At 43.1% G+C, this 12,724-nt stretch overlaps 1 protein-coding gene across 1 annotated transcript; it reads right to left on the bottom strand.

The window, feature by feature from the left end:
- Nucleotides 1-7,951: 7,951 nt before the first annotated feature.
- Mthfs (methenyltetrahydrofolate synthetase) lies at nt 7,952-12,539 on the bottom strand. The gene is made up of 4 exons (XM_075680752.1): nt 12,288-12,539; nt 12,051-12,184; nt 11,828-11,955; nt 7,952-8,276 (listed from the first exon to the last, which is right to left on the bottom strand). Exons 1-4 carry the CDS (start codon nt 12,420-12,422, stop codon nt 8,059-8,061), a joined length of 615 nt encoding a protein of 204 aa, XP_075536867.1. The 5' UTR covers nt 12,423-12,539; the 3' UTR covers nt 7,952-8,058.
- Nucleotides 12,540-12,724: the final 185 nt, after the last annotated feature.

The raw sequence follows: 12,724 nt of genomic DNA, 5'->3' as shown, positions 1-12,724 counted from the left end.
GTATTGAGCCCTATTCTCTTTAATCCAACTATGGTTGGCCTTGCTGAAATATTACCCAAGACAATTCACCTATCAATCCGCGCTGATGATATTTGTCTTTCGTCTTCTGCGGTGACTCGTCTTCAAGCGCGTGCAAGCATTCAGTGGGCAGCCACCCAAACTTGTTTGTATCTCTGCAAACAAGGCTTTAGTGTGTCCATCGAAAAATGCAAGTTAATTGCGTTAATGTGCAAACCCATGGCACCATACCCTGTTTCTCTAAATGGCTAGGGTATCAAAAACCAGAAGTATCACCGCTTCTTAGGTATGATTATTGACAAGGCCCTTTCGTGGAGCCCCCGCTACATCTACCTGAAGCGGAGACTAATTTCAGTTGTACATATAATGAGGTTCCTGTGTTGAAAAACCTGGGGCACGTCGGTACGGTCCATGCTGAAGCTGTACAGCTTCTGGGCTTTTTACAGTACAACTTGCCGGTTTTGGCAAACATTTGTACCCTCAAAAGTTTGCAAGGCCAGGCTCTACGGACATGTCTTGGACTATCTCGATGCACCTTGACTCATGCAACAATCATGATTGCTAGAGACTACTTGGTTCCAACATATATAACGATTGAAAACCTTAGAGCACACATTACCCAGTCACTATATTGCTGCTTTGCCAGCACAAAGACCTAAAGCCAGATTTTCCAAACTTGCTGCGACACATCAAGGCTACCTTTCGTCGGGCTTTGCCCAGCAGCAAGACCACTGTTAACCCTCTGGTGCCTACGACAGCCACAAGTACGCCTCACGATTCCAGGAATTATGAAGAAGACCCGTCAATCAACAGTGGCTCTACGTCAGTTCACACTGTCATTACTGAATAAGTCATATGAACAAAGAACGCACATTTGCACTGATGGATCTGTCTCAGCCACCAGCTCCACAGGTGCTGCTATCATCCCGGCCTTAGAAGTTACAACTATTTTCAAAGTGTCCCATATAACGACCTCTATGGCAACAGAACTTGCTGCTCTATGTGCTGCTGTTAATTACATTGCACAAGTCAAACCTCGAAAGTGGGTCGTTTTTTGTGACTCCAAGGCACACCTTCAGCGTCTGCAGACAGCCTTATGACACAAGACACGTGAACAACTGGTGTTTGAAATCAAAGAAATTATCCATGAAGTCCTCATAAATGGACATGACATCATCTTCCAACGGCTTCCGGTGCACTGTGGCATCGTCGAAAATGACCTTGTTGATGATGACGCCACTCGGTCAGTCCATAAGGAAACCCTGACACTTCCCATACCCTTATCTAGGACAGACGCTGTGAGGAATTGTTCACTTGCTCAAACCAAGACTGAAACTTAATGAAACACCCCAATTTTCTCCAACTGCCGTCTCCACCAGCTGGATCCTACATTGAAGCTGCGGGTTCCATCAAACTTGTCCTGCCGTGGTGCAGCTTTACTATGCCAAAAGTGCAGATTTTTGGGCTACTTGGTTCGTTGAATCAATTGCCGCCTCTGGTTAGAGGTGGCTTTTACAAAAGCCTACTCATTCCTTATTGGAATGACCAACACACCGATTTCTGACTCGTGAAAATGCGAAGAGATGATCGAGCACATGTTGCGCTTTTGTATTCTCTACGAGGTCGAAGGCGACCTTCTTCAGAGGGTGTTAAACCAATTGGCACACCATTTTCACAGACTAAGATTCTGGACTATGGTCACACGCGTCGCAGGCTCACAAAGCGATGCAGGCACTGCCACATTTTATGAAATTGACTGGCCTAGTCACCAATTATACGCATGAAGTTATGGACAATCGCACATATTCACATTGATAGTACCTTATTCCATTCGTCTCCTTTCTTCTCATCCATTAAACACCTTCCCCTGTCTAGGGTAGCAAATCGGACATGCAGCTGGTTGACCTTCCTACCTTTCCTTCCTTCCTTCTTCCTGTGGTTGTCATTGTTGTGTGACTCCATGTCACAAATACACTGTCCTGTTGCAGAAGACCTATGGGCCCCGGATGCCAGACGACCTAGCTACGCCACTGGGCTGTGAACGTGCTCGTAGTGGTTGAAAACAATGCACACATGTCTCAATTGGCATGTAATCAAGTTTTCAATTAAACCGTCCTGGCATTACTTAATATTTTTAAAAGGTATGGCCACCCCTTCTACCAGTGCAGACTAGCTGGCAAGAGGAGCGTAACTATAAGGCCAACATCTCTGCCTTTCTTCCCATTATACATTTCTCTCTCTTGGCAGGGCACATCCAATTATTTTCTGGCGTCCACCTGCACTAACTTTTGCAATATGTCATTTGGCAAGGTTATTTCAGTTGATGCCATGAGTACGAATAGTAAAAATGAATATATATATATATATATATATATATATATATAGGGAAGAGCATGGTGAAGATAGAGATGTTAAGAGCGAGACTTTGTACTCAACAAAAACGTATCTCTCTCAATCACGTCTCTTAGACCTTGAGGGCAGCAAAACAACACAGAGGCAGAACCTCAACAAGATCACCCACACTTACGCGGGAACCAATGATGAACTTATTCGTGACATACAGAACAAATACATAGGAAGAATTATGCGAGAACTGCAGAACATGTAAATGGGCAGGGAAAACTCCATGATAGACGAAGAAATCACGGAGACCAAGGTGAGGGCCGAAATACTCAGGCTACGCACAAAGTCGGGGCCAGGCCTGGATGGCATTACAAATAAAATTCTCCTAAAAAATAAAACCTAAGCGATGAATCCATCCCGGCAATCACAATGTACTGAACAAGTGCTGGGAGCAGGGCACATTACCGCGGCAGTGGAAAACTGCACATGTGGTGATGATCCCCAAGCCTGGCAAGAAATTACTTTTTGAGAAACTAAGGCCCGTCTCTCTGACTTCGTGCACAGAGAAGCTGATGGAGCACATCGTTCTCACTAGATTAAGCAACCACATGGAGGACGGAGGCCTGTATCCATTCACGATTATTGGGTACAGGTTGAAACTGTCCACTCAGAACTTCCTACCCGAAATTCAACATCAGATCCTTGACTTGTGGGGCAGAGGAGTGGGACTAAAAGCCATCTTAAGGCTGGACCTCACCAAGGCCTTCGATAATATTACGTAAAGGCGGTCTTAGGGAACTTCCAGCACTTGAGGGTAGGTCAAAAGGCCTACACCTATATCTAGAACTTCCTCCCAAACCGCACAGCTCAAATCACGATAGGAGAAATCAAGTCAGATGACGTAGAACTCGGTAGTAGGGGAACACCACAGGGCTTAGTATTGTCGCATTTCTTTTTAATGTGGCCATTATCGGACTGCCGAAAATCTTCAGCAATATCCGTGGCCTCAACCACAACCTGTATGCCAACGACATAACATTGTGGGGGACAGGCGGCGGCGAGGGCCAAATCGAGGAAACCCTCCAGCAGGCCACGGATGCTGTTGAACGCTACGCAGTGGAGAGGGGGTTCAAGCTCCTTGCAAAAGTCCGAACTCCTGCTGGTGTACCCTACTACCAGGAAACAATATGGAGGAACACTGACCATTAACATCAAGGTAAACGGGGGCCCGATACCTTTCATAGATAAGATCAAAGTATTAGCACTCTGGTTGCATGCAGAAGGCAGAAAACTCGATGCCATCAATGCGCTACAGAACAGCGCACAGCAAACACTAATACTAATCAAACGGATTGCCAATAGACACTACGGCATGAATGAGGTCAGACTAGTTCGTTTAGTGCAGGCCTTTGTCATCAGCCGCATCGTCTATGTGGCACCTTACCTAACATTTGGCATGGAAGAAAAAAAAGGTGGAATGCATCATTAGACGAGTGTTTAAAAGGCAATTGGCAACCCAGTCACAACACCCAACCTAGCATGCTTTATGAACTAATTGAGGCGCACACCATCGCCCAATATGAAAGACTCACACAGAGCCCCATGGGGTGACACATTCTATGGAAACTAAACACTCACTACGAAGCACAACACGGCATGGAACTCAGCATTCCATTAGAGACGAGGAGGAATCTTAAAATTCCTCTGCCAAAGAACTTGCACCCAGAGCACCACAAGGAGCAACAAGAGGCAAGAGCGCACCACAGTGAGCACAAATTATGGCCTACGTAGACGCCGCGAAATATATAGACGCAAAGGGATGGCCATCGTAGCGGTAGACGTGGATGAAGAACCCTTGCGAGCAGAACCGTGAAAATGAACAACCCCGAAGTTGTGGAGGCATTAGCAATAGCATTAGCGGTGGCCTCCACCAAAGCTAAAATTATCATAAGTGACTCAAAGATTGCAGTTCATAGTTTTGCAGAAGGATGCATCTCGCCAGAGGTGCGTAAATTTGAAATAATAACATCGACCATCACCGTGGGAAAATCCAAATTACTTGGACGCCCACACACTCTTCTCTCCTGGCAACGAGGCTGCTCAGAACATAGCTCAAGGACTTGCTCGCTGAGCAAGTGAGCCAGCCCAGCCGGAAACAAGAGGAGACTGCATGGTCAGCTACAAAGAAATCACTGATTACTATCGGCTGGGAAGGACCGGCACCCACCAGCTCATCCAGAGCTAACCAAGAAACAGGCAGTTGCGTCTCCTGCAAACAAACATCTATCCTAACCCGGTGGCCTGAAGCAGATTCTATCCAGGGCAATACAATGATCAATGTAAATTATGTGTGGGTAGGGCGGATCTGCCACATATGCTATGGGCATGCTCAAAGGCGGCTCCTTTCGAGAGCCGCAAAATTCAAAACCAGCAGCAGTGGCAGACCCTGCTGCTCAGCTCAGACCAGGAAGACCAGGTCTGGGCCATCCAGCTAGCCAAAGAAGCCGCTGAGGCCCAGGGGATCTCAGCCATCTGCCAGGCGGAGGGAGGCTGCATCTGCCCTCGTGACTGCTGGCATTAATAATGGTTGACTCTCTCTCTCTCTCTCTCAGTCACAATATAGCTAAGAAGCTTGTCCTATTTGTAGTGTGTATTACATGAAACTAGGTACTTCTATGCCTTTATCTGTTTTCTTCTTTCCTTTTTTTTCTATGTTCTGGCTCAGCATTACTGTTGTGCTGCCATATGTAAAACAATGAAAAGTCATGTACATGACCTCAACACCATGTATTCTTATACCCCTGCACCTGTGCCACATTAAAACAAAAAAAAATTATGCAGATCTAATGCACATGTTGGAATCAATGAAGTGGTTAATTAATGCTTTATAACTAACTACGATGCATACAATTTAGTTTACTTTCACCTCATTCAACAAGTAGTCTCATGGAATGTTTTTGTTGATCCACCACAAACTTAACAACTTTATTGTCATACACTGTTAATGTTTATGTACTGCAATATTCACAAGCTATGCCAAAATGCAAACTCCAATTCATGCAGATGCATAGCGGGGACTTGTACTCGGCAATGCCACAAGGATGAAGGTGATGTACGATGATTGTTGGGGAAAGAATGGTGTAGAATATTATGACAGGTATCAATGAACATTTAGGCATAGCGGTGGGCAAATGTGAATTTTTTTTTTTGTATACGAATCGAGTACAGAATACTCGAATGCAAATTCATATATTTGCAGCAGGAATCTTTATTTTTCTGTATTATTAAGTACAACACCTGCACTGAATAGTGCAAAAAAGATACCCAACTATCAGTGACACAAGATTAAAAGTGTCATTAAAAAATCTGCATGAATAGCCTCTCAACATTTTTAGATCCTGGCTGAAAACAAGATCTCGAAGAATAAATGGCTGTTGTATAGTTTCAAATAAAAAGATAACAGGTTGCTCAAAAAAAAAAAAAAGCTGCTGAAGGGCTTGTGCACTGTAAAAAAAAATTAAAATGGTCCATTGCGCAGAAGACAACATTGGTTGTAGTGTAAAAGTTGAAACTGCTGCATAGCTAGACGGCCAAAAATAGTAAATGACGGAATACAAGCAAAAATCAGATTGTGACGTAGGCTTCTGTTGCGAAACCAAGAACAAAGCTTGATTACCCACTTTGTTTCTGCGTTGCTTCAAAATCTTGTGCTGTTGTCACACTTCTGGTAATTAGCAATACTTTGCTTAGGAGATGGGGAACAGAAACCAGGCTTAAACAGTCGGTTGTAGAGATATCCTTGGTTAGTTTGGGTATTCTAAACTACCAAATAGTTGATTATTGAATACGAATTGAATACTACACACTAAATATTCATATTTGTATTTGAAGCTTTGTATATTTGCCCAGCCTTACTTAGGAATTCTGTACCTCTTGTGTCACAGCGAGACATACCCATTCTGAAAGATTGGCCAAGAAGAGGCAACATTTGCAGCGGCACATACGAAATGGCTAAAAAGAAAAAAGGCAACTCAAGGAATTTGTGAAATATAATAAACCATTATATTAACAAATCGGTGTGCTTTAAGGATACCTGTAAGCCGAGATAAAATGTTCAGGTTTTATGTAGGTGTCATAGTGGGAAATGCCCACTCTGAAGGAGTGTCCGAGAACAGGCATACACACATACTTACTTGCTAAATAAAAAAAATTTATAAAGCAAAGCTGTTCAATAGAGTTAACCCTTTTATTTATAGATCGGTGTACTTTAGAGATGCCTGTGAGCCGACATTATATGTCACATTTCATGTAGGACGTCAATATAGTAAAAGAAAGTCGGCAGCATGTTACACTTCTGTAACATGTGAAGGCAAAAGCCTGCTGCACGCATGGTAATGCATTAAGTTTATCAGAGGGGTCAGACTTCTTGCAAGACATAACGAGCCGCAGTGTAAACATATGGCACTGTTGGTCTACCTCCTTAACGACACATGCAAGTACCAAATGCTCTGCCTAAAGGTGCTTTCATTCTCTTTTTTTTCTTCTTTTTTTCTTTCATTCTCTTTGTTTGTTCTTTCTCTCTTTCATTTCTTCATTCATATTCAGCCATTGCATCTTTGATTGCTTACGGGGGTATGAGCCATTCCTGATTATGATATCTTTTGCATCACTGTACTAGACGCCGCGTTTGTCGGGTATGAGCCATTGTAACGAGTGGCTTTCGCCTTAAAATTTTAATTATTATCTGCATACTTGGTCAGCATACAAAGGCTGTATAACCCACTTCGCTGGTAGTTTCACATAACCTTCACATATCTATCTGCAAATATTTCCGCCAGAATAGTGATCAACGTAGGCAAAGAAAGCTTCGATTTACAAGTAATAATAAGAATAATTCCTTAATTTCAATACTTTCAGAGGTAGCATAATGCATAAATATTTTATGTCCTTAATGGCACATTCAAATTGTCGTTTCAGTGTGCTTTGGTATCACTACGAAATGTCAGACAGCAACTAAGCCACATTGCAGGTGTAGGAAGGCTCTAATTACAAAAATGGAGCCATATCATTAATACTGGTCCAGCTTTCTCTCGAAATAGAACTTTAAAGTTGTTTTATATGACTTTCATAGAACCACACAGTGCTTTGGAATGACCAGGCAAAAGTGACATAAGTTTAATGATAAAATCATGCCTAAATATCACATGAATACTTTCACATAACCATAATTTTTATTACTGTTTAGAAATGTTTACCTACTGTATTTAAAGAAAAAGTGTCAATTCTTGCATCATAGTCAGCACAGTAGCCTTAAATGGCAAGGAAGTACCACTACATTTGGTTAGAATTTGCACAAAAAAATATTTTAGCCTGCACAAGAGTGTTCTAGCCACCTTCCTGTACTGTCATTAGCACTAACTGAAAATTATGAATATATTTCCCTTTCTTATTTTCCCTTTATTAATTATGAATATATGTTTTGTTTGGTGATATACTGCTCCTCCAAAAAAGATGTTTTACACCTGCCCAAGCAGTCAGGCCTACATCAAGATGTACAGTTGTGTACATATTTTGAAGAACTGAACATATAAGAATTTAATAAAATATGCCTCTGTTTTATTACCCGATGCTTGTCAGTGACAGTGGTCATGGTAGAATAAATGCGACATCACAAAACTGGCGGAGTCCTAGCATCAATCAGGCATGGAGAACCTCATCAACAATCATGTCATGGTCACCTAATGGTATGTTTGGCACAATTTGCTGGCAGAAGCAGAGACCTAGAGTGTAAGGCCTTTGAGCTTGCGCTTTGAGGCAGCGACTGTAGTAGATATCATAGTATCCTTTTCCATGGCCCAGGCGGGCACCCTGTGGCGCGAAGGCTACAGCAGGTACCACGAGAAGGTCAATGCCGCCTGTATTCAAAAAAACAATAAAGAGGCACAGCATTGTTATAATGCTCAATCAAGCTTTTATTTTGAGTCATGTAATGCTATCGGAGAAAAAGTGCAATGAGCTAACAAAAATATTTGTGATTACTTCCCCTTTCCTTTAAGTAGTTAAAGTGACCACATTTTGAGCGAGACAAGTAGTTGCATCACAGAACTTCAGCACAACCTAGCTCTTTTCTCTCTTTTGTTCAAGCTTTTCGCAGACACAGGCCAATGCAAATGGGTCCCAACATCGTCGGATACAGTGCGCTTTATATACCAGAGTCAATGCACTATGTACAGGGTGGTCCTTTATGAAAGGGAACACAAGAGCGCGTGGCCTTTGCTCTGCAGGGGCTGCTTAGAGCGCAAGCAACAGGCAGCAAAGAGAAGCACTTTCACTTGTAGCACCATCCATTGGCGGCCAGAATAAGCAGACACGGCTGATAGGCAAGCAGCTGTGCACTGCCTCCCATGCCACATGTATGCCCAACAGGCGGGGCTTGCAACGCAGCGCCTGCTGCTATCAAATCGCACTCGGTCGCGTGCACATTGGAAACAAGGAAGGACCAACATACGCCCGCTAGTTAATAGGCTCTCCCAGCATATTTCAAAGAGTGAGCATTCTTTGGTGAGTACCGCAGCAAGAACTGTCCACTGTGTGAAAAGTGTAATGCCTTGTATATGCAAAAAAAGAAAGAAGCGTCATGTGTGAAGTTACGACATTTAATTATTATAATAGTGTAAATGTGGATGATTAGTAGCTTTATAAGCAATGAGGAACAATTGAAAAAAAAAATGATTAGAGAGACTAACCATAGAGACACATAGGGTCCACAGGAAATACATGGAGAAGCCTATAGTAGGGGTGGGCCAACTTTAAATTTGGGTGTAGGCCAACAAATTTGGAAATGGGACAAACTAAATTTTTGGATGCGCCCACTTAAAATTTGTGGGTGGGCCAACTTAAATTTGGTAGTGGGCCAAGTTGAAATGTGGGGGTGGGTCAACTTGAAAGTCGGGGTGGGCCAACCCGAAATTTGGGTAAAGACCAACATAATTTTGGGGTAGGCCAGCTTAAAACTTGGGGCTATTTCTAACAGGCGCTTGCCTTTGGCCATGCCTGGTTCTTCTTGCCGCCAACAGATGATGCCACAAGCTGGCATGCTTCTCCTTGCTGTCACTTGCTGGCGCTCTAAGCAGCCTTCGCATCCTATATGAAAAACATCTGAGGAAATTGGACGATAACAGGTAGGCAGCTAAGGCATTTAGATACCTATACAGAAAGAGCATTGACTCACAATGGCGGAAAAGAACTAGGAAGCTAACCAGTAAGTATGCCAGACACGAGGACGAAGAAAGACAGAGCATTAAACGAAAGGTTAAAAACGCGGAAGGTAAAAATTGGATAAATTCAATGGAAAAGAAGCATAGTGTGGAACTACATTGTTACTGGAAACAGCAAATCAGGAAGGAAGCGTTTTATGATAACTCAAGAGGCAGTGCCCTACTCTTTGAAGCTAGGTCAGGATGTCTTAGAACGCGGAGCTATAAAAAGAAATTTAACGAAGAGGAAGACACATGTACTGTGTGTTGTAAATATGTAGAAACAATGGAACACCTCATACTAAAATGTGACGGTATCAAGCCCGATGTCGATGCGGCCACACTCACCCTTCCTGAGGCCCTAGGGTTCAGAGATAATAATAGTCATGTAAATAAATATGCGGTGGAAATTAGCAAAAAGCGATTGGAAGATTGGTGGCTCAAAAGCAGAGAGGTGACATAAGGTTAAAAGGGTAGGAAGACGTATTTAAAGAAAATCGAGAAATTCAATAACACACAACACAGATAAAAAGAAAAGGCAAAATAAAAATCTGAGCATGGTGGCAACTGCCATCACCCTGTTTCAAAGGGGATGCTCCTACCTTCCAGGGCATGCGCCATGCGCTCGCGTGTTCCCTTTCTTAAATAACCACTTAAAGGTTCTTTATTCTATGACCACCCTGTGCAAGAGTCATACAATACATATAGGGTTTGTCTATAAAGTAATAATACTGTCTGCCACACGTCACTGCAGTCGCCAGTAGCGTACAGTAGCGTGCTTCACGGAGGCGGGATTTGTAGTGAGGATTCTAAGCTAAGTAACACCCGGCGGCAGTAGCGTCCAAGCTGTGACGCAGTGAGGATCTGAAGTGACGCAAAAGCTGTTTTCAAGCTTTTTGTCACGACAGAAAACGTAAAAAATGGAACGTTCACTGGAGCAACGGTGCACAATTAAATTTTGCTTTCACCTGGGCAAAACTGTTTCCAAGACACTTGCCTTGGTTAAGGGATGCTTACAAAGACGACACCCTGTCAAAGACCTAGGTTTTCTGGTGGTTCAGTGAGTTCAGAATGGACGAGAGACTGTTGTAGACATGGAGTGATCTGGATGCCCTTCGACAAGTGGCTTGGACGATGATGTGGCCAAAATAAAAAATCTCCTGAACTCCGACCGTCGTTCGAGTATGAGGCTAATCACTGAAGCCCTCAACATGTGCAAAACAACGATTCACAAAATTATTTCTGAAAACTTGAACTTCAGTTTGTTCAGAATTGGTGCCAAAAGTATTGAGTGATGAACAAGAACACCACACCCACACTGCCTTCGTTGTGACCGCCTACCCAGGCCAGATAGGGGTTGCAACCTTGTCACAGCCACTGCACAGCCCTGGTGAGAGTACGGCAGACTTTTTCTTGCACCCAAAGATAAAGAGAAGCCTGAAAGGTCACAGTTTCGGCGATGTTACCGCCATTCAACAGGCTGCCACAGAGTCTGTGAAAGAGGTTATGGGAACTGACTTCCAGGAAGCCTTTGCAGCGGTGTATCGACGCCCAAGGAAACTATTTTGAAGAATTTTAATAATATGTACCGATCGGATCAATAAATTTATTTTACCAGGCCCAGCCTCATTACTTTATGGAAAAACACTGTATACACTAGATATACAAAAGCACAATGTGCTAGCTACACAAGAGTCCTGAACGAATGAAGTTCGAGTGCCCGATGTCTGCCACATTATGCAAAGCGCTGACGCGTGAAAAGAAACATACAATTAGCCAACGCCTCCTCCAGATCCCTCCCCCTATGATACGCACGCACGAAAAACAGTGTTTTGCCAGATTAACACATGGTTCTCCCAAACATGCTATATGTTTTAATTGTTGGTGACTGCACATTCCTCTCTTGGCATGGTTGTTGTTAGCCTCATTGTCTCTTTTCTTCTTATTTGCCTATAAGTGCAACGGTTTTGCATTGTTCCTCCGCAAAGGAGCTTTTGAAGGTTCCATATTTTTTATGAAATTTACATGTATTATTTTAGACGGATTGCACAGTTGCTACTTCTAGGTCCAAACACAATATACGTGTTTGCTAACAGTGATAAGGTGTTTACACACACAACAGTCATCCGTGTACGCACGGCGAAGCTGTAGATCTGTGGATCAATTATTAAGACGAAAAATCAAGTGGTAATGTCTGTAACGCATCTCACCAGTCACCAGTGCTTCTTCACGCGGGTCGAAATCAGTGTGCTGCTTGATGCGCCACTTTGTCATTGGCAACTTCCACAGTTCTTCAAGCGATGCGAGTTTGACCATGTCCATTTGCTGTGACTGATCGCTATATAATTTCAAAATAACATATTACTGTTGAACGAAGTGCTCCGAACGAAAACGCGGACGTCCAACGTTGGAAATTTTTTTTAAAAGACTTACTCGTATTTTGGGATGAAGCACTCTTTGCCGTCGTTGATGATTTGTCGAATGATGGGCTCCGTCGAAACTTCTGTCTCCATGTTCACAAAAATGGATATTCGTTTACTTGCTTTGTAGCGGGAATGGTTTACAAACTGCAGATGACAACAGTCAGTTGTAGCACACAGCCGGTGAACATACGCCGTATCTTAATTTAAGTATGCTGTTTTGTGTTCAAGTTAAGTGAGTTGTAAATACCTTGTCTAGTATGATCTTAGACTGTCGGAGCCTGTCTTCTGCTGTCATCGACTTCAGCTGCTTCTTCATTTCAGCTCTTACGGCATTTTTAGCCGCCTTCAATGACGCCGCGGCCATGGCAGCAGAGAAAGTCATGAAGCGCCTAGAAAAAAAAAAAAAACGTACAGTCGAGGGGCACCTTGTCGTCTTATCAACGTCGTGGTAAAACCACGAGAAAACAAACCACGACAGCCATGACAGCGTCGGTTCGTTGCTAGCATGGTTGCTAAGGAAGTCAATGTGTGGTGCCGCGGTGCTTTTTGTTTCGGATTGCGCCAAAGCTAGTGCTAAATTTTTTTACTGTTGGGCAACAAAATAAAGTCACGCAGTGCTCTGTGTTACTGAATATAAGGTAAATAAAATAAATAAGGTTTTAAGCATTACAGCTTGGCAAAAAG

This window comes from Dermacentor variabilis, chromosome 2, assembly GCF_050947875.1.
Source record: "Dermacentor variabilis isolate Ectoservices chromosome 2, ASM5094787v1, whole genome shotgun sequence".
In the NCBI taxonomy this organism is placed as follows: Eukaryota; Metazoa; Arthropoda; class Arachnida; order Ixodida; family Ixodidae; genus Dermacentor; species Dermacentor variabilis.
The sequence above is the reverse complement of the archived record's forward strand: the minus strand, read 5'-3'. Positions and strand labels throughout refer to the sequence as shown.